The following is a 23,282-nucleotide window of genomic DNA, read 5'->3' as shown; positions in this document are numbered from 1 at the left end:
ACACAGACCCAGAGCCATACCTGTTTGAGCCGGAGCATACAGATGAGGAACTCCATGTGTTTGATGCTGAGCGGGCGAGAAGAGAGGCCGAATGCACAGAATGGGATTCGGTGCTACCATCGTTGGGGAGACATATCATCGTACATACATGGCGGCGCAAGATGGTGACCTCTCTAAAGCAAGGCCCTTGCTATATATATATATATAAAAGCATAATTATAAGGCTACGAAAACCAAACGAATTTTATTTTATAGCGATCATACACTTGTATAAACATATTAATGGGTAGAATATTCAGATTCAGATTCAGATTGACAATAAACCATGCCAAATGTTACACACTGGCCCTTTAATGGACAGGACAGAGTGAAGAGTGTGAAGTAGGGGGAGAGAGAGTGGGGGGACGACATACAGCAAAGGGTTGCAAGCTGGAGTCGAACTCGTGACTGCTGCAGCGAGGCATCACCTCTTTATCAAATCAGGAGTGAACAAATAATAATTTTCTGCCTTTATTCATTCAGTCTGGAGTCTGCTTTAATTAAATATTGGTCAAATTTTGTGCAGAACTGTAACAGTAAGAAGTGTATAAGGTTGTGAACTGTGTTTTCCAGTCAAACTCAATTTATGTAACTCAGAGACTGTTCAGGGACCCCAGTGTGCAGAAATATTTAAATACATTATTTTGAAAAATGGCAATGTTCCTTTTCCCCTTTGCCCCAGTTTAGCCTAACTTTACATTTAAGCGCTATTTGGCCCTCTATTCGACAAGATAGCATAACATGGTTGGTACCAGTGGACGCCTCAGGTTCTTTAGTTTGATATGATACCTGTGTCTTCTCTTTGTCTAATGGCCCATTCACGTCTCTAGGATTACGTGATCTTTAAGTTGTGCTGATGATGGTCGTTTGAACAAAATATTTTTTATTATTTAATGTTTTCGGGTTTTCTGTCCATACTTTGGGCCGTACTTCCATCTGGTCCTTGTGAACACGATATCTCAAGAACATCTTCAGATTTGGCACAAATGTCTTCTTGGTTTTAACAATGAACTGATTAGATTTCGGTCGTCAAAGATCAAGGTCAGTGTGACTTTGCATCTGTCTCATTCTTGTTAACACAGTGTCTCAAGAACACTGCAAGGGAATTTCTTCATGTTTGGCACAAAATCTCTTGGACTCCAGGATGAACTGATAAGATTTTGGTGGTCAAGGGTCAAAGGTCAAGGTCGCTGTGGATTTGAATTATGTCAAATTTGGCACAAACGTTTCCTGTCTGTCTCATGTTTGAGAAGGCAATATCACAAGAACACCATAAGGGTGTTTCTTTAAATTTGACACAAACGTTCACTTGGACTCAACACTGAACTGATTGGATTGTCAAAGATCAAGGTCAGTGTGACTTTGCATCTGTCTCATTCTCGTGAACACAGTGTCTCAAGAACACTGCGAGGGAATTTCTTCATATTTGGCACAAAATGTTAACTTGGATTGAATGATGAATTGATGAGATTGTGGGGGTCAAAGGTCAAGGTCCATGTGACCTTATCTGTCTCATTTTTTAGAAGGCAATATCACAAGCACACCTCAAGGGTGTTTCTGTAAATCTGACACAAACGTTCATTTGGACTCAACAATAAACTGATTGGATTTCGGTCGTCAAAGGTCAAGGTCACTGTGACCTTGAATCTGTCTCATTCTCGTGAACACAGTATCTCAAGAACACCTTGAGGGAATATCTTTAGATTTGGTACAAACTTTCACTTGGACTGAAGAATAAACTGATTAGAATTTTGTGGTCAAAGGTCAAAGATCACTGTGACCTGTGTCTTCAGCAGGTTTTATTTGCTAAAAAAAAGCCTCACTCCTCACCTTCAGCTCTGTCATTCCTGCTGCGTCTCCACTTTTTTCCTTGACGTTTGTCCATCACCTCTCTGCTCCTTTCATTTTCTTGTTCTCTCTTACTTTTCCTTTAAGACCCCCAAATTTTGGTGATCCATTCTGAGTTATCCAATCAGGCCGCAGTTCACCTCACATGTTTCTGTTAGTGGCACTTGTAAGTTCTGTGCACAGCTGACCCATGTCAGATGGACTGCACCATTTCATAATACCTGTACAGGGTGGGAGTATTAGATAACAAGTTAAAATGTGTTTTAATTATAGAAATACATTTATTTATCATGTAAATACATTAACTTGTATTGGCATGGATTTTTAAAGATCATTTAAAGATCAACCATAGATGTTTTCAGGGGCCACCCTTGGCCTTGGGCTGGGGTCATCTGTACCCTTTGACCCCCCTGAAGACGTGTGTGAAACATCTTTATTTAGCCAAAAAACACACTTCATACCTTTCTATTAAATTCCCTCTCAGACTGGTTGGCGGAGGCAAACAACCACAAGGCCGTATGTCTAGTTTCGGAAAAAAAAGGTATTGTTGCCAAAGAGAAAAATCAGTGGACGTGACAGGTTTTGTTGAATTGCGTGTACTTGACCCTTAAGAATGAATCTATTTGTTGAAGTGGTTTCTTCATGAGGACTTTGTTGAGTGAGTAAATGTCACCTGTGACCCAGGCGTACAGGAACAGACACACACAGGAGTCAGCTTCAATATCGATCAGGTGTTGTGTTACTAATCCTCTTTATTATGTCTCTGCTCGGCTTAAAAGACTGTCTGACCCCGACTGTCTCTGCTCTCTGCTCTGCAGCTCTCAAGGTGGAAAAATTATGATGTTCTGTTTGTGTCTCTCCTCTTTAACAGTCGTCACTCCGTCTCTTCCCAGCTCTGCAGACGTCTCTGGAAGACATGACTAACTGTCTGTGTCTTGCTGTCTCACTTTCTGTCTGTCTCAGATCCAGCTGGTTGATGATGGGGCCGACACGACGTCTCCAGAGACGCCTGAGCCCGGCACTGGGAAGGTTCCCAAACGAGGTAAAGGCACACACACACACACACACACACACACACAGATGAGTTCAGTTTGTCCTTGGTCATCATTCACCAGAGGTGTTCAGTATTCTGGAGGTGTGTGTGACAGTAAAAAAATGTACTGATGTCGATCCTGACCTTTGTAAGATGGAAGTTGTCTGGGGGACGTGCTCGCTCCGAACATTAAACATGCAGTGTGAGAGCACGCAGGTAAACAAATCACCTTTTTGTGACTTTAATAAAAACAGTTCAGGTGATGCAGGGCGCTCTCTGGTCTCTGGTTTCTGGTGCAGCAGACTTTTCTAGCTGACAGGTCACAGGTTTCATCAGGACATTAAAACCGTTTCAGCTCTTGAATCCAGGCTTTTTTGGAAATAGTGTCGTGTGTTTAACCAAATTAAATCCCATCCGGTAGCTGGTGATGCGAAACAACTTCAACCATCTTACCTCCTCTCTCCAGATTGGCCAGCGCTCTTTGTCTAATACTGCTCCATGGCTGTATGTCTCCGCTCAAGCGTCTTTGAGTTTCTTGAAAAGCGCTATATAAATGTATGTATGTATGTATTCTTATTAGTATTAGTATTATTGATAGCCCATTTATGTCTCTAGAATTACTCGATCTGTTGTGCCGACAATGGTCCTTTGAACAGTATTTTTATGGCTCCATGTCGATGATAGCCGCGGCTAGAGGCATTATGTTTTTGGGTTGTCTGTCCGTCCATCTGTATGTATATCTGTACTTCTGTCTGTCCCATCCTTGTGAACACGATATCTCAAGAGCACCTCAAGGAGAATTTTGGACAAATGTCCACTTGGACTTAACAATGAACTGATTTGCTTTAGTGGTCAAGGGTCAAGGTAACTGTGACCTCATCTATGTCATTCTTGTGACATGATATCTCAAGAGGGAATTTCTTTAAATTTGGCACAAACATTCTCTTGGACTTGAGGATGAACTGATCAGATCTGATTTTGGTGGTCAAAGGTCAAGATTGCTGGTTTCCAGTGAATGCAATATCTAGAACAGCTTGAGGAAATCTCTTCAGTTTGGCACAAATGCTCACTTGGCCTCAACGATGAACTGGTTAGATTTTGGTTGTCAAAGGTCAAGGTCACTGTGGCCATGTTTGTCTCATTCTTGTTAACGTGATATCTCAAGAATACTGTGAGGGAATGTCTTCAAATTTGGAACAAATGTCCACTTGGACAAAAGTTAGAGTCACTGTGACCTTGCATCTGTCTTTTTCTTGTGAACACAATATCTCAAGAACACCTTAAGGGAATTTCTTTTAAATTTGACACAAACGTCCACTTGGACTGAAGAATAAACTGATAGGAATGTATTGGTCAAAGGTCAGTGTGACCTCACAAAATATGTTTTTGTCCATAACTGAAGAATTCATTCACTAATTCTGACCAAACTTGACACAAATGTCTAACAGGATAAAATAATGGAGGTCAAAAGGTCAAAGGTCAGCTTGACTGTGACATCATCATGTTTTAACGTCATATCTCAGGAACAGAAGGGGAGACATTTGGTCAGATACTGAATTGGTGACTCTAATCTTGAAACTGTGCTGATTGTATAGATCTTCTGTGTGTGAAGCATCCATGTTTTCACTGACATGGATGGAGACTGTCAGAGACACTGGACTGGTGGGCGGAGTCATACAACCACAGGGTTTGCACATAGAATAAATTGGGTTTTCCCTTTTTTTGTCAGTTTGCAGGTCATTTTCTCAAGATTTCACCAAATCAGCCTCGTACCCTTAAAGGGACAGTTCACCCGAAAATCAAAAACACATATTTCTCCTCTTACCTGTAGTGCTGTTAATCAGTGTACATGGTTTTGGTGTGAGTTGCCGAGTGTTGCAGATATCGGCCGTAGAGACGTCTGCCGTCTCTCCGATATAATAGAACTGGAGGGCACTCAGCTTGTGGTGTTCAAAGAGCCTAAAAATACATTTGATTAATTAATTTTGTCCTGCAGCTGTTGTTGAAACTGAATTATGGTGTTATTACCTTGTTCTACCCAGAACAGCTCAAATAGGTTGCTTAATGTCCTCAATAATTTCATCCCTCATCTTCTTGTCCAAAAAAAGACAAACACGTCCACAACAAACAGCTCCTGTTTACTGTGACGTGGGTCAAAAGATGTCCAGCAGACAGCCAGGTGACGTGTTGTTGTTAAACCTGCAGTTTAGTTTGACTTTTACAGAACGTCAGCAGAGACTGAAAGGACAAGGAGTGCAGGCGGAGGGATTTAAACCCACAACCTGTGTGTGGCAGAGTTGGTGCAACATTCTGCTTCATCAGTGGCTCATGAACAAAATGACACCAGACTCTGAAATTAGATATTTACTGAAGAAAATTTATATATCAGGCCTTCAGCAGAAACTTTAAACCACCATGAGCTACAGTGGGGGAGCAGGTGGGGTTACACGGCCTGACTTAAAGGAACGGTTCACACCAAAATCAAAACTGCATAAGCCTGTTTCCACCAAACCCTTTCAGTCCAGCACCTTTGGAACCAGCAGTAAGCCTTCAGACATGGTACCTAGACCCTCGGTGTGTTCAGACAGTCCTCTTAAATGTGGGCGGGGTTTATTCAGAGAGGAGCAGTGACAGAACATGTGCATGTAGTTTGCTGGAGTTTGTTGACACCGATCACAGGAAGGAGAGACTATTTCAAATATTTTTGCAAGTGGAGCTTTGGTGTAGTAGGCTCGGTGCAGAGGGACTCAGACTGTGTTTAGCACAAGTACATGATCTGTGTACCCTCTGCAAAATCTCCTCCCAAACATCAGCCACAACAGACTCTTCAAAATCCACAGGGCCTGAGGAGAGTCCGAATAGAAAGAGAAAAAAACCATCAAGATCAGGTTTATTTAAAATCTCCTGTTTCCCACCTGATCAGATTTAAGAAATGATCACTGTATTATTTTCCTCTCTCTACTTTCAACACAAGAAAAATAAGTTTCCTATCCTCTCCACATCTGGTCACCGATATGTTTTATCCTCTCGAGGATGGAGCTGCACTCTGTTTCCATGGTTACGCCTCACTGCTGCAGCATCACCCAGGGGGTGGTGATGGTTAGTTGGTGCACTGTATTCAGTTTAGCAACGTCCTCTTGCTGGTGCAGAGTTAAAGTGGTGACACAGGACGACTGTTTCAGGAAGAGGCAAAGTCAGACTCACCCCTCTTCTTAGTTTGGACATCCTCGATTCCTTTCCTAGCATCCTCTCCTCACGTCTTAGTCCCTCCCTCCTGAGATGAGAGCGGACGAGGAAAGGAAGAGACACGAGGAGAGAGGAGATGAGGCAACAGGTGTTTGACAAAATGAGACAGCCGTCCTTCAGAGCTGTCGTTCAAAGTGACATGAGATAAATATGACGTGTGTCACAGCTGCTATGAGGCTTCTTCTTATTTGTCTGTTATCTGCCTCCTTGTCTCCTCCGTCCTCTTGCCTGTGACCTGGAAATTGATGGGCCTGTGTATCCTAATATTCAGGCACATGCACAGATAAACCTCAGGTGGTGCACTGAACACCGGCCCTTTACCCTCTGACTAGATAAGTTCCTTTATTGCAAGACATGTTTTTCTGTTTCTTTTCTTTTTATATTTGACTCATGGCATCCATTGTCAATGAAAAGCATGTTGTATGTCCCATAGTTCAGTTCCAAATTGTATTTAACTCCAAGATGTTCCAATGGTCTCTTCCATTTCTGCTGAAAAGTATGAGTCCTCCCATTGATGTAATGTCCCAATTTTTCAAGAGCCACGACCTCGGATATCAGAGATTTCCACATAAGAACAGAGGGAGGGTCATCTCTTACCCACTTCACCATGATTGCTTTCCTTGCCAGCATTAAGAGTGATTGAATCACTTCCTCATGTTGTTGTTGAAAATTGGGGACATTTCCAAGCAAACATAAAAGTGGATTTGGTGACACCTGTTGTCCTATTGCAATACTAATGTTTGCACATATTGCCCTCCAGAATACCTGAATTGTATTGCATTCCCACAGGCAATGCAACCTAGTGCCTGCATGACTTTTACATTTGGGACAATTTGGTGAAACTCCTGCTGTATATTTACTATAAATATATGGCGATATATAAATATTATGTAGGACATTATATTGTAATTCTTTGTATCTGTTGCAAATTGAAATTCTGGAGGGTAATCGCAAGATGTCATTCCACATATCGTCACTTATCACACATTTCAGTTAAGTACACCATGATGTTTTAAGCCATGCCAGTTTATCCGCATTCAAATTTAACATTTCTGAATAAACCCTGTCCCTCTTTAAAGATATTTTTTGGGGGGTGTTTTTGCCTTTAATTGATAGGACAGCTGAGAGTGAAGGGGGAGAGAGAGAGGGAGTGACATGCAGCAAAGGGCCACTGTGGCGACAGCCTTGTACATGGGGCGCCTGCTCTACCACTAAGCCACCAACGCCCCGCCTGGCCCCTGTCCCTCTTTAACTTCCTCTGTCACAGTCACCACAGATAACGAACACAAATCGAGCGCCCTGCAGATCATCATCACGTCGCCCTAAGCTGCCTGCATGGACAGTCAGGTGACGACAGTGTTTGCCCTAAACTTCGGTATTGTTTGTCACTGCTGTGAAATATAAAAACATCTACAATACCACCAGCATAATTTAGGCAACAACCCCCACTGAGCTTAACAATAAGATAGTCTAGCATAAAACCACGTTGTTTCCCTCCAACTCTCTCTCTCTCTGATTCGGGGTCAACAGCTGCCCGTGGCGAGCAGAGACAGACGCCAAGCTGCTTTCCCACTTCCACGTGTGTTTAAAAACCAAACCTCAGCCTGAAATATCGTTGACATCTCCCACACTAGGCTTTGATAATTAATTTAAACAAATCCAACGTGTTTTGATGCTGCAGGAACATGCTGTGCACAAAGAGCACAGGGGAGCGCAAAACCATGTCTGTTCTCTAGGATTATTTAATTTGAGATTATTTAGAAGATGATTTTAAGAACTAGTATGTGACTATTTAAAAAGGAAGGAGGAGGAAAAGAAAATGAGATTTGTTGATTGTGATGGCCATTTATTTTATGGATGACTAAAGTGTGCACAGTGTGACATTGTTTTCTTTGTTGTTTTCTGTTATGAATAAAGGATAAATGTAGAAAGTGTGTGTGTGGCAGCAGCTGTGAGGTGTGTGTAGTACAGATCGTGCACAAATGTACTGAATGTACTTCGGCCTCAAGAGCTCTTCTGGTGCCAGCAGACACATAGAAACCTCCTGGCAGGGCGTGCCTTGCAAGGGAACAAAAAGTGCATCCCCACATGCAAAACATTCTTGTGGAAGGGACCTGCTAGAGCATTTGCCCCAGAAAATTTTGGAGCACGACACTGCTAATAATCATTGTAGCACTTTACATACAGTTTCCCAAGACACAGTTATTTTCTACTCGTGCAGTCTTTAACAGCTGACTGTGTCTGTAACAGTGTCGTGTTCACCATCTGGTGTAAAGACAATAAATCATGCTGACTTTAATCTGTTCGCACCAGGATCTTTGTGGGACTTTATACCTCGTAAAAGGCGACGATGATCATATGAAAACACGTCTCTCACTAACTTTCTTTCTTCCTCTGTTTTATCTCCTCAGAGATCCTGGAGACGCCCAAGTCCACTAAACTGGTGAGTCAGATAAAGACACAAAGTTCCTCTGCAGGAAATCAGGAGCAGATACGCCGGCACACACCTGGACTGTTATAACACACACACACACACACACACACACACACACACACACACACACACACACACACTCCATGTTATCTAAAGTAAACCCTGTGTGTTTGTGTTGACTGTTGGAGGAAATAATGCCACACCTGTGCTGCTGTTTAACTCTGAATTCATCCGTCTCTGAATCTCCGACTGCCTTCATCAAACAGTTCTTCCTTTTCCACAGGTTCTGTCTGAAGTGAGTGTGGGAAGATGATTCAAAGCTATGTCATTAATATACTGACATTTTCTTTTCATGATCAAATACATTTATATCAGTCAATAAGGGACTGTTCTTTATTTATCAGGGGAGAGTGTGACTTAGGTTGTTGTTGTTTTTTTTACCCTCCCTGAAGCTTACTCTTTGATGTTTGAAAATTAAAAGTTGAAGATGAAATCCTGGATTTAGAAAAAGCCTCAGTTTTTCATTCTTGTCACGTAGACAGTTTATTTTGGGCCAAATTTTAGATGAGACATAGATTAAAATGGTTTTGATGAAATATCACTATTTTAAGATCAGATTTGGTGATGTGTTTTTTCCTGATGGAAGCCATTTCAACTTGTATGCCACTCCCCTAAACCAAAGTAGAACAACTTAAGTTCCTCCCCAGTGCTTCAAAAATTATTTGACATGCCCCACCCTTTTTGCACCGCCCCCCCCACCCCCCCCACACACAAATAAGGAACAGTCCCTAACATGTTATAATTCAGTCTAAATTAGAATAAATTGGAAGTTCATTAAATGTAGTTTTTATCTGTGACAAGGACGTAGGGACACGTGAACATCTGCAACTTAAAAACAGTTTATACATGACTGTAAAAGGATGGAGAACAATATGGAAGAATCTCCGTTTAATACACATGATCTTCCTCCATAAGTTTGAAAGACAGATTTCAAACTTATATTGGCATGAAAATTACATTTTCTTTTAAATAATGTTAAATAATCCCTGAAATTGTGAGTTTACTAAATTAAACAAACTGTGCTGCTGAACCAGTTCACATCTGAAGGTTCAGTTTCATATCTGACCAGCAGAGGGTGATGTTGACTCATAAATACACTCACTGTGATCTGTGATGGATCTACAGATAATTTATTTATGCGGTGAGTTCCCCTGAGATCAGTCAAACCTTTTACATTAAATAATGTAGGACGTATTTATTATTGGAATATTTTATTATTATTAATATCTTATTATTCCTGTGTTATTACTCTGGGGATCTGTGTCAGACATTTAAAAACAAAAAAAATCAAATACATAACTCCAAGAATTTGATTCAGCAGTTTTGCTGTTGTGCTCACAGGAAGTACAAAGTTTACAGTCGAAGCACAGGATTAAAAAACAACTTGTCATCATGTTTGACCACCACAGCTGGAAAATTCTCAACTCTTAAAATTTGACATCAGAGCTAAATTTTAAATGTTTTCATTAATTTCAGATTTTATATTCCAGAACTTTCAGCAGACAACAAACAAATCAAGAAAACAGAACGCACAGTGTGAAAGACGTCTTTGAACACATCAATGAGAGGACACGCATTTTAAAAACTGGAAAAGGACAAACAATTTCTAAAACCACTAGAGGCAGTCGTGACAGATAGAGAACAACACTGCAGCACAAGCAGCAGGATGTTTCATGTTGATTAAACGCTCACCTTCAACAGACAACAGAGATTTTATTTTTTGAAGTTTAGTAAATGCGTCAAATGCAAAATGTAAGCAGTATTTATAAGAAAAGAAAAAATTAAACAAGTTCAGAAACTTCAAGTCCTCAGAAATGATTCATTCACTTGATCATCTGATAAATCTGACAACAGATATTTTTCAGGTCCAAACACCATAAGTTAACTTTTTATGAACTGTTCAGTTTTTCTGAGCTCAGTTTATGTGTCAGAAATACAGGTTAATAGATGTTAATATACTGTAACTGCAGCTTTATTTTCAGATGCTTAAATCTCAGTTGAACACTGATCACTGTGAGTTTATCACATCCAGTCAGGTCTGAATGGAAACAGGTTTAAACATAAAAATAGAAAAACAAACAAGAAAGCTTAAAAATTATAATAATTCTGTCACATAATTTTAAACATATAATAATAATAATTACAAACATAGTTTTTCCCCAGCTTATTTCTAGCTCTTTAAAAATCAATTTTCTAAATCTATTAATTTTTTTTTTTTTTTCTTCAAATAAATTGCACCAGTTTACTCAGGGTTCAAAGGTTTGAATAATTGTGTCTGAGAGCAGCTAAAGAAAAGTGATGTCACTCCAGGTTTCAAAGGGTTAATATTTTATAAATACAAGAGCTCTGGGTTCACTTTTTTATTTGTTTGTCCTGTTAAATAAACACACACACACAAAAGTGAAAATAATAATAATAATAATAATAATAATTATTATTTCATGGAGCTCTCAATGTGTCGCATATTTTAGGGGGAAAAACAAGTCCAATAAATGTAGACGAATATGTGTCGTATCATGTTTAGGGTTAATCGCTGTGAAGAGAGAATATTTAAAAGCACATCAGTCGTTTTTGACACATTTTTAAAGTATTCAAAGTGTATTTTCCAATTATTTTTATTAAGCCAAAAAAGGGAATTACATATACAGTATCATGCTGTAGCTCATTTCATTTCATTTTTTTTTTTTTGCAATAATGCATTAAGTTAATAAAAGTAGATAAATAAAATAAAACAACAAAAGAAACTAAGTCTCTGTACAGGTCTTCCTTAATCTCCTCTTTTCCCTTCTCCACTACTCTTGTCTGTGTGTGACACATTTTTAATCGGATTATTTTGCAGTTTGTGTGAAAACACACTGAGTGAAGAAATGTGTGTGTGTGGAAGTGAAATGATGATGTGACAAAATGGGCAGCCCCAGCAAAGAGCGCCGACTCACCACGGTCCCTCCGTCACCTCCAGCATGCCGCCTCTGACAACTCTCTGACCTTTAACCTCCACCTTCCCGTCCTTCCTTCCTCACTTCCTTCCCTTCTTTCCTTCGACCACGCAGCGAGGAGTGAAGCCCAAAAAGGTGCTGCATGTTTCTCTAACCTCGGTACAGTGGTAATGTTATGGTGATGACTGTAGTAACCGTGGTAACCGTGGCTCTGAATGGCCTCGCTGCTGCATGGCAACCAGGCCTCATCCCTCATTTTACCCATGATCCCTCGCAGCTCACCACACTGCCATCTGTGGTCTTGTCACTGAGCCGCTCTGTGTTGATGTGAGAGTGAATGGAAGCGAGAGCTGGCGCCTGTGTCCACTTCCTGTCACATGACCTCTGACCTCACCACGCTCTCTGCTCTGTGGCACCTGATGTGTGTTTGTTTGTCTGCTGTCATTTCAAAGCATGCTGAAGTCATCATGGCGACAGTTTCCCTTTGTCATTACTGACACATGTTTAATGACCATCGCCTGGAAGTTTTACCACATGATCTTTTTATTTGTTTATTCTTTCAAAATCCAGAGAACATTTTTGGTGTGTCGGGAGGAGCCGAGGTGGAAACGTACTTGGATGTTTCCAGGGCGTCTTTAGTGTTTGTGCTGTGACGTATTTCCCAGTAAACTGAATATTTGAGCAGTGTACAGTTACAGGAGAGATTTAAATAAAAGCCTTTGCAGTTGATCGTACTGTCATAAAGTGGGCGGGGTCAGAGTGTAGCACCATATGGAGCTACAGAGGACTGTTGGCCCTCACCGTTTGATCAGGAGGAGAACGAGGGAGAGATGAAGGAATTCCCCACAGTGTTTTTGGAAATTAAGACAAAGGTTTTGCCCACTGATAAACACACATCTCTTCCTGTCTTTGTCCGTCACATAGTACTTACTGCATCCAGTGTTTTTGTTGATGAAAACTTTTCATCAAAACCTTTTTTCATGACAAAAACGAGACGATGACGAGCTAAAAATAGATCTTGATAGTGAAAATTAGGAAGAAATCTGTGTTTCATTTTCATTGTTGAGACGAGACATGATGAAAATGTTCGTGGTGGACTATCGGACATTGAAAGCTGAGAACGGCCGTGCTTGTAATTATCTTCAAATGCAGCATGAGTGACAGCCTGGTAAACTCCAGTGAATAGTCTGCACCAGGATGTTTCTGTTGGTGCAAGTTGTGAGCTGTAATTCAGCAGTAAATAATCAGCCGTGTGTCTGACTGTGGATGGTGGAGCTGCTCAATGGATTTGTGGAGCGGTGGCTGTTAGCAGCTAGCTCCACTTGTTAGCCGCTGAACGGCAGCAGAGCAAGCAACCATCGACAGAAATTTAAGCGTCATTGTCACCCAAAAAACTGCAGCTTATCACGACCCACATTTACGTTAATGTCACACGACGACCTCTAGTGGCTGTGGCCATTATGACAGGAGCAAAGGAGGAAGTCAGGTGACAGATGGTGCTTCTCAAACTCAAGGAAGGATCCTTAAACAGCTGAATGTCAAGGAGGCTACATCATCAAATCCCACTGAAGGACTGTTGAAGTGTCAAGGATCCTTTGAATTCAAATAAGGACTGAGTTCTTCTTTCAGAGAATTTTCAAGGATGCATGTGTGTATCCTCAGCAGACATGAAGTACCCACAACTCTTCATGCACAATTTCCTGGAATTGAAGGCGGGGCCTCTTCAATGATCCACACCTGGGTGCACACTAGCCTGTTCCAACGTGTGTTCACCGAGTGCGAGGAAGGAGGCTTCCCTAGCCTCTGTAGGACCCGATTTAGAAGGACACGTCCTACCAAGAAAGGATCCTTGACTTTGAGAAGCACTGAATCTGTCTTATGTGCTTCTTTTAAGATACAGAGACAGTTTCAGTGAATATGACACAAAGTTATTATTATCATAAAAGTTATCAACTGTACCTTTAAAGCCGCGATGTGTAGAATTGTTCCAGTTATTCTAACAGGACAGTTTGAAGATAACAACAGAAAATCCCGTTTAAATTTAGTTAAGTTCAGTGTAAGTGTTAATTTCAGCCCATGTTGGATCAGTGGACGGCAGCAGCATGTGCCCAGCTGGACACAGACGTCGTTCAACGTTGATACTTCGTTGAGTTTAGGTTGTGACGTTGGGTGACCAGGAGTCAATGTCAGGACAACGTCCTGTGTGACACGTCCTACCAAGGAAGCATCCTTGACTTCGAGAAGCACCGATAGTATAAAGAGTGACAAAGTTCGGACAGGGAGGAAGTCGTGGAGGTCGAATGGGTCAAACAAACACAGGACTTTCACTCAGGAGACCAGAGTCAAACCAAAAGTCAACATAACAAACGTTCTTATTTTAAACCAAACCATGATCTCTCTTTAAATCCTAACCACATAGTTTTGGTGCAACTGTTGCACCTGTCGCTGGTGCTCTGCAACGGTCTCATATGTCGTTTAGGTATGAGAATGTGTTGCATTTATAAAGCAAAAATACAAAACATTTCCTGTTTTCTGCCTCTCAAAGTGTTTGAATTTGAATCTTTTCTCTGTTTATATGATTGTAAATTAAATATATTTTGGTTTGGGAGTGCTGATCAAACAAAACAAGACAATTTCCTGATATTTTTAGACACAAATATGATCAATTTATTGTAAAAATCAACAGATTGATACTGAAACTAAAAATGTATCTGGCTGTTTTTGGGTGGATAAGGACAGTTTAAACCTTCCTGCTCTTGTTTGTCGTCATGAATTTAGTTTAAAACATTACAAGTTTTAAATAACAAAGAATGATATAAAGCAGTAACACATATTTTTATGTTTGACTCTAAATCCTTGTTGTTTAATTTTTTATCCCAGAGACACCTTGGTTGTGTTGTTGCAGCCGGAGATAATTTATTCTGAAGAATCAGACATTTCTAACAGCCTGCGGGTCCAGAATATAAAATAGTTTTACACTCTTATTTTTCTCTCTTGTTAGGTCCTCATGGCTCCACACTGGCATTTAGTCTGACCGTGAGATCTAGTTTCAGCTGAAGATAGATTGAACGAGACATCATAAGAATATAGAGACAAAATACAATACGTTGTGACTTTAACATTTAATGTTGAGCCACCCGTAGATTCATCATGAAGCCCGTGCCGACGGTCCAGTGCTCTTTAACAATCATCCTCTGCTGAGTCATACGTGCAAGCGTTCCTCTTGATAAATGTCAGACTGTGACCGAGGTGAAGTGAGCCGCCCTCCCGCCTGCAGAGAACAGACCTGCAGAATAAAGATTTCCTGTCAGCTCGGCTCTACTTTATCGTCTCCTGTTCTGCAGGACGACTTTAAACCTCAGCAGCTCAGTTCAGTCCGAACCTTGAGGTCTGAGTGTTCTCTGTTCTGCAGATCTGACCGAGGGATGTGGTTAAATGTTAGAACGTGCAGGAAAATGTGAAATTAGATGATGGATCCAAGTTACAGACAAGACAGAAAATATTAAGGAAGCACAGGCTGTTCTCTAAATTTGACTGAAGTCTTATGTCGTCATAGAGAGGTCAGTTTGTCTCACATTGTAACTTTTCATGACAGCAGAGTGTCATAAATATACATTTTTTTGGTGCTGACAAAAATAAAATTAGTGAGTGGGACAAAACAAGTCTTCAGACCCATATGACCCAAACATGATTTGTTCCTACCGTCGAGATAAACATGATTTCAGCTACACCTCTGTTTGCACATGAGAGCTGCCTCACGTCCTCAGAAATTAACGCTATGCATCCACAAGACGCAATACACACATGAACGGTGGGGGTTTGATTTAGAGGTCTTTAAAGGCCCATGATGGCGCCACTGTCGCTTTTTCTGCTGTGATCTCAGAACTAACAATATAGGAGCCTCCTGCAGTGTCGCCATGTGTACTGCCAGTGTTGGAAGGGTTACTCTTATTTCACTACGGATCAATAAATACACGCCCTAAAATGTAATTTGTAACGTATTCTGTCCATCCATTAGATTAATGCTTTGGATTACATGCTGAACTCATTTTCCTGGGTCTTATATTTCCAGGCTAAAAACAGTGTCCTGACTTTTCATCTCCTCTAACATTGTCCCTGTTTAAAATCTGTTTGTGGGAAACCTGCCACATGACGTTGAGTACCCAACGTGACATTAGATTTGTAACTTTAAACAACTTGACAACATTGACTTTTAGTTTCTCTTCTCTCCTGGTGCTAAAGTCCTGTGTTTTTTGACCGATCAAACTATTCCGACAAGAACATATAAAAATAAATTTGAAAAAAAAAAGATGGCCGCTGTGGCACAAAGCCTCCTCGAATGCGGAAGTGACTCCACACCTTTGTGACAGTCTCAGGTCAGTTATTAATAGGGGTTCTTATCTCCTGCTGGATCAGCTCTCGTCTGGCATTCACTTCAAAATGGGGCATGAGATGGATCAGTGGTTTGGTCCACATCTGCAGTGATGCAGGTGCTACGTCGGACCTTCGTGGAGAAGGATTCAAGGATTCAAGGGAGGGTGCTGAACCAGAAGGCAAAGCTTTCGATTTACTGGTCCATCTCCGTCCCAACCCTCACCTATGGTCATGAGCTCTGGGTAGTGACTGAAAGAATGAGATCGCTGAAACAAGCGTCTGAAATGAGTTTCCTCTGTAGGGTGTCTGGGCTCAGCCTTAGAGATAGGGGGAGGAGTCAGACATCTGGAGGGAGCTCGGAGTAGAGCCGCTGCTCCTTCATGTTGAGGTGGTTCAACATCTGATCAGGATCCTCCTGGGCGCCTCCTGTTAGAGGTGTTACAAGCATGTCCCACTGGTAGGAGGCCCCGGGGCAGACCCAGAACACACTGGAGGGATTATATATCTCATCTGGTCTGGGAACACCTTGGGATCCTCCAGGAGGAGCTGGAAAGCGTTGTTGGGGAGAGGGACATCTGGGTTACTTTGCTTAGCCTACTGCCCCCGAGACCCAGCCCCAGATAAGTGGGTGAAAATGTGGACTTTGTCACTCTTTATACTGCGTCTCCTGACTTCCTCCTTTGCTCCTGTCATAATTACTACAGCCCTTCGAGGTTGATACCTAGCGATAAACCTAATTGTGGATCATATTAAGCTACTGAACAATAAACTTGTGGTGTCGATTTTTGGAGGAGGACTGTCTCGGACAAAGTCATATAACTTTCATATAACTTACTATGAGTTTTGTGCTCATTCTGCTGCTGTACGCAGTAAACTTCTTCAGTATCTGAGTGTCACGTCTCTCTCAGGTTTCCTCGTGTACGTGAAATAACAGTCAGTGTTTTGCTCAGGCAGGAGCCGAGCGTGTTGGGTGATGCTGCGTCGATGCGTCCTGAGCTGTAATTTTATCCCCTTGTTGTCCTGCTGGAGAGCCGTGACCTCAGAGGCGGCGATCCTCCCTGTGTGTGCCGGGAAAGCAGGAACTCGATACATCTCCACCCATCCCATCATCCTCTCTGTCTGTCTCTCTCCATCACCTCAGCAGTGGATGAGGACGTCCTCTCAGAGCAGCACTTAGTCTGTGTGGTGGAGGGAAAGTGAGCGGATTACAGAGAGACGTTTAATATTTTAACAGAACAGATTTCCCTGCGCTGCTCTGTAATGGATACACGTAAACAGCTTTCTTTCTGCTTCAGCGGCCTGAACTGAAGTTCTGCCTCTGTCCTCATAATAATCTCTGTCCTCATAATAATCTCTGTCCTCATAATAATCTCTGTTCTACTAGAATCAATTCACAGAAACTCAACCCTGCCTGCAGTCACTATAACCTCATTGGGTTTCATCACAGCCATCTCAGATTACGAACTGCCCGTTTTCATGCCCACATTGTGAAAGTATTTCAGGTATAAAGCTCGCAGCTAATCAGAGTATCCCCATTGAATTAATCCTCTTACATCCCTCTCTCTTCCTGCTGAGCTGTTGGTGCAGAGACGGAGATTAACGGAGCTGAGGAAGATATTACGAAAGCTTCTCCAATGGCTCGAGGAATGATCTGACCTATTAAATCACTTATACTCACAAAACAATCAGTGTTACGTCTAAAGCTCAAGACCAATGTTTTGTTTGAGTCTTAGCAGTGGCTGCTGCGATACTCCATGTTTTAACTCATATTAAGGATTCTCCTTTATTAGAAGTCACCAGTATAGAACAAATATGACTGTTAGGAACAGGCAATGTGAGACAATAAAATTGTCACCCATCAAATTTTTTTTTTAGCAACCAAACGGGGGTGTTTTTCCAGCCTGGATAGTGCCACCAAAAACAGTTTTTTAACAGAGACATTGCTGCTTTCCCTGTTGGGATTGTGCCCCCAAAACCAGGTATTTTAAACCAAAACACGAGCTTTCCTTGTCTAAGGTAAGGTTTAGTCACTGTCAGGCTTTTGTCAGCCTGTCAGTGAAGGTTAAAAGGTTAAATACAGAAGTTAACCTGTAAAGCTAGGGTTGGAAATCTGGAAAAAAAACCACATAATTCGAAAATCCCCCCTTTTCCGCAGCTCTCCGCTCTCTGCCCCAAGCCCCTCCCACCAGACAGTTACGGGCGTAAGCACGTGTTTCATACAGTATATTATATAATTTCTTGTCCTGATCTGTGTCTGTTCATTAGACCACAAATGAGACAACAATTAGCTGCTAGCTAGTCTCGCCACCAGACAATCAGAGATCTCCGCCTTCTGATAGTCTGGGGACACTCCTTTCTAAAGTGTGTTTAACACACCGGCGAAAACGGCCGGCAACAAAGCAACGCCTCTTGCATTTTTGAAAAGGACACGCCTACTCGGAAATGTGCGCTCCCCCTTTTCTCNNGTTTGTTCAATCATTGTGTTTATAGACTTTACAAACATCGGATTAGTCTAAACGGTGATACACTGATGTGAAAAATGTGATATATAGGCTATATATATAGCTAAAAGCTCTGCTGATTTTCTACCCGGACTATAGAGGGAATCGCCTTGTTGTTTACAAGGCGATTCCCTCTATAGTCCGGCCGGACGGATGAGTCATGGCCTTGTAAGAGATTATGTTTGTTTCTTTTAGTTGGCGAGAATGTGTCGCCGCAAACGCGACAAACACCCACTAACTTTGACGGCGTTTTCTGCGAGCGCGCTGAGCCATTTTGTACCGCTACACGTGTTTCTAGTGGGACTATGTTTACAAGCACAAGAGTTCAGCGAGCCACCGAAGGACCGCCCTGCAGATTTACTATTGGTTCTGCAACGTAGGGAGTTTTTTAAACTCTGAAATTGTATCCGCCCATCTAAACACAAAATCAGGGAGAAAGTCATCAGTCTTTAGTTAAGCAAAGCATCTAAAGACTGACTTGTGAGTCTAGCTGCTAGCCAACCCACAGTCTCTCCACCTCGCTCCCCACCGCTGAGGGTTGCTTCTCCAGCAGAAACGGGGAACGATGGACCTTTGGTCAGCGGTTGTAGTGGCTTAACTTCAGCAAGCGCAAACCCCTCAGTGCCGGGTGTCACAGCAGGCAGTGCTAGGTCTAACCTGTGTAACAGCAGCAACAGAAAGTTTGCAGAGCCGGCGGGGAGTCGTGGCTGTCTGTTCCCCTGGAGCTGCGGTATGAGCTGGCTGGATTTGGGTTGCTCCAGCCGCTGACTGGGGATCCGTCTCCAGAGCTGCTGCCCGCTCTCCTCCTGGTGAGGTGGTCAGTAGTGGCGGAGGACACACTGCCATTCGAGGCTCTAGCTAATGTTAGTCTCAAGTGCTATATCGTAGGCAACTGGACTGGCTTTAGTTTCTTGAAGACATTTTGCCTCTCATCCAAGAGGCTTCTTCAATTCTAACGGAGCTGTGCGGAGTCTGTTATGTGAGTCGTTGACCCACCCGGCCATCTTGTGCACCATCTAGCCAATGTTAGTGACATAAATGTGAACTTGAAGCTGCAGCCGTGAGCCTTTGGCTCCAGTTAGCAGAAGGCTAAACTATAAGCGACATTTTCTCTCCGACTCTGAAACGCTTCGCTGATATTGACACGAGTCAGACTCCTTTAGACTCTGTTTGATCAGTCCATCTCCCCTTTTTTGGGTTGCTTTACAGTGTAGGCAGTCGTTTCAAATGCTGGAATAACTTTCTCTGCAAATTCTCCATCAGTGAATCACGTTTTCACCATCTGAAGGAACGTGCACGCACATCTGCATTTGGAGAACAGCCAATAGGAACGCCCTCTCTCTGAAATGACCCTTGACTGGCCAAAGTCTCCCGTCACGGACTAGATTTTCTGAAGCTTGAAAACAGAGCCAAGAGGAGGTGCAGAAGTCTAGTTTTCTCTCAGACCACTTAAATTTCATATGCTCAAAGGTTATGATGAGATTTTGCCCAATGATGCCAAAATTAAACCACCTGCTGCAGCTTTAACAGGTGAGACTGTTGAAAACGGTTAAAATGAAGTAAAAAGAAAAGATACAAATTAACTTTGTTCCAGGGTGAAGGTGCAGCTGATTAAAATAAAATAAAATGTTTCGAGGCACATGCATCTTAAATGTCTTTAATTGTTAATGAGGATCAGGTGTCCTCATTGTTTGTGTCAGCCTCATTTTAATGAACCCAGAGGAGGGCTCTGCCGCTGTTGCTAGGAGACAGGAGAGGCTTGCATCAGCGTTGCTGCTCATTTTCTCCTCTCACCTCCGTTTACAGCCCCGCCCTCCTCTGTCTCACATCCTCTCCTCTGTCTGTCCCCCAGTCACACATCGTCTCACCCATCCACCCCCCCACCTCCTCCCACCCTGTCTGTCTGTGGTGATGAGTGGGTGGAGGAGCAGTGAGCAGGGGGAGGAGGGGAGGGAGGGCGAGAGGGAGGAGGCTGCACAGTGATGTAATGCCGGAGCCGGGCATTGGCTGGGCTGACAAATCACAATAAGCAGAGTGAGAAAAAGGGGGGAAATGAGACAGGAGGGGGGAGGAGGAGGGAGGTTAGGGGAGGCGAGGCGTCTCCTGTGAGCAGAAGCTGGTCGGAGGCTCTCGGCAGCAAGATGTCCGAGTCGTAATCAGAGCAGAAAGGAACGGGAGGCAGCGACCGAGGGCTCCGGCGAATGGATTATGAGAGAAGCTGAGAAGGAGGACATAAAGGAGGACGCTAGCAGGAGGACAGAGGAAGGGAGGGGGAGCCTGGGAAAAAATCGCTGCGGCCATTTGCACCACTGCAGCTTCCCGGCCTGAGTGGCTGCCTGTCTGTCTGCTTCAGCTGTCTGTCTGTCTGTCCTAGTCTCTGTGGATCGAGCATCTTTACCTGTTTTATCACCTTCCTGTTTGTGTGTGTGTGTGTGTGTGTGTGTGTGTGTGTGTGTGTGTGTTTCCTGGTGACTGTGTTTGTGTGTGTGTGTCTTCTTCTCTTGCCAATATGATGAGACAGACTCCTGCACCCCGGAAGGTACAGAACTCCATATGATTATCTGTTGGGATGTTGTTGTTGTCACCATCCATTTGTTTTGTTGGCAGAGCTGCTGTAAAGGTCATGCTGGAAGTTTCAGTTATTTCTCTGTCATTTTATTTTGAAGGGACTTGCCCTTTTATTTTCCTCTCTAGTGATACTCCCAGTGTGGATGAAGAGGTGCACCTGCAGTTTGCTTGTTTCAGTTTATTTCTCCTTTAGCTTTGATTTCTGCAGATGTATTCCATGTGTGTGCAGAAGCTTTTTAACTTCAGCTCTTCAGCTTCTCTCTTTTATTTGGCCTCATCCTGCAGCAGCGTTTTTACACAGCATCTTTACGAGGTCAATGATTTTTGTTGGGAGAATCAAATGATTTCACTCTCGGCTGCAGATGTAGTGAACGGGCTGATGTGATTTCAGTACAGCTTGTTCTCATATCTACAGCGCGACACCGTGGCTTAAGAGGGTTGTCAGCTCTTATTTGGTACAGCTGTTAGCTCGGGCTAATTTCTGCTGAATGGTCCGGCTCTAATCCAATAAAGAACGATAACTAGCCAAAGCGACGGCCGTGCCCAAGCAGGAGCAAAGAGAGACAGAGAGTCAGTGTGCAAAAAGGACAGGAGGAGGTAAAGTGAACAGTAGAGGAGGAGAGTGAGTTCAGATCAGTGTGCAGGAACGTAAAGAGCAGCAGAGTAGAAAGTGTCTGCACAGACCTGAGTTACACTGTGTTCAGATAACTACAAGAACAAGACTCACCTCGATATCAAAGTACATTTTTACTCACCTCTGAATCTGAAGCTGTTCGATTTATTTTAAGATATAATATTGAACTTTTTCGCATAATTAAATGTCTTAAAACAACCAGACCAGTGTTGTATTCAGCAGAGTTGTGTAACATTATCCCAGATGTTTCCAACGATGTTCAGACCCTGAGAAATCAGTCATTTTAATCAAGGACATGATCCATGTCATATGGTCGGCCTGTCAGTGGCATCATTTCCCCTTTAATCATCAGTCAGGGTGGTGGTTGTCTGATAGAAGCTGTCATAAATTTACCTTTTATCCAGTTTCAAGTCTCATTTTTAGATCTTTTTAGATTTTTTGGGACATTTTCCCTTCATTGAAAGCACAGCTGAAGATAGAAAGGAAAGATGGGACAGAGATGGAGGAGGACGTGCAGCAATCAGGGTTGCAATCAAATCTGTGCTGCTGCAAAGGACTCAGCCAATATGGGGCGTACACTATCAGGTTAGCTAGAGGTCACCCCAGATCTTGGTCGTCGTTGACTACAAGTTTTAGCCAGATGGAGGATTTTAGTCATCTGAAGTCTGGATCTTAAGTTATGAGAGAAACAAGCTGAGCAGATGATAGCAGCAGCTCAGCTCCAGGCCCTGCTGTGCCGATCAGCTTTGGAGAAACACTGGTTTTTACTGTGAAACAGCTTAATTCAGTGTTTTTACCAGTTTAAATCAGCTGGTCTGTTTGTTTTGGAGAGGAAGAGAGCTCTGTGGATAATTCAGCTCCTGGTAAAAACCTCCTGAACGTCTGGATTTTAAGTCATCAGAGAAACAAGTGGGGCAAACCAGGCGGCAGCTCGGCTCCAGCCCCTGGCATTTCAGACAGAATCACAGAAACACAGATTTGTAACATGAAACTTCTTTATTCAGTGTTTTTGCTTGTTTAAATCCACAGGTTGTTTGTTTTGGAGAGTAAGAGACCTCTGTGGATAATTCAGCTCCTGGTGAAAACCGTCTGAATTTGAAGTGATCAGAGAAAAACGGTGAACTCACCATAGCAGATTGTGGACGAGTCGCCTGTCTCTGACTTTCCAAATAACGTTGGAAAAACATAGATTTGTCCTTATTCCACCATTGTTGTTTCTAGTGTATCCTCATTACTCAAAGCAACAACAGGGCTGTGCAAACGGACAACGTCATTGTTTCCCGATGCTCCGTTTTACTCGTCCACACAGAGAAACAGAAACTGCAGTTTGGAAAAATCTGCACCTTAAACCCTGTTTACACCGAACAGTCCGGTTCAGTTCAGTTTGGTATGCTTTTTTGTCCGTTTGTGGATGGTACCAACAGAAGCGTTCCTTAGCGTCCCCATGTTTGGTCCCCCCTCTGTTGGGGTACCTAGCACACAGATCTGGTACTAAAAGGTGGAGCTAGAAACCCTGCAGTCTGATTGGTCAGTAGAGGACGGACACTCTGGTTTTATGTAACCTCTGTTCATACATCAGTAAACTACAACTATAAAATGAAAGAGAAAA

At 42.6% G+C, this 23,282-nt stretch overlaps 1 protein-coding gene across 7 annotated transcripts in view; it reads left to right on the top strand.

Annotated features, from left to right (window-relative positions):
* dctn1b (dynactin 1b) overlaps positions 1-23,282 on the top strand; it is a 65,521-nt gene that overhangs the window by 9,736 nt on the left and 32,503 nt on the right. For 5 of the 7 annotated variants that reach the window (XM_050062105.1, XM_050062104.1, XM_050062103.1 and 2 more), the window contains exons 3-4: positions 2,851-2,929; positions 8,578-8,609. In XM_050062105.1, coding sequence (XP_049918062.1) covers positions 2,851-2,929; positions 8,578-8,609 — 111 coding nt within the window. Of the gene's footprint in view, positions 1-2,850; positions 2,930-8,577; positions 8,610-11,710; positions 11,732-20,553; positions 21,011-23,282 lie in introns of those variants that run through there. The other 2 variants (XM_050062099.1, XM_050062106.1) reach the window with 2 other exon arrangements.

Source organism: Epinephelus moara, chromosome 14 (genome assembly GCF_006386435.1).
Source record: "Epinephelus moara isolate mb chromosome 14, YSFRI_EMoa_1.0, whole genome shotgun sequence".
NCBI classification, from domain to species: domain Eukaryota; kingdom Metazoa; phylum Chordata; class Actinopteri; order Perciformes; family Serranidae; genus Epinephelus; species Epinephelus moara.
Note: the sequence above shows the minus strand (reverse complement) of the source record. Positions and strands in the feature narration are given on the sequence as shown.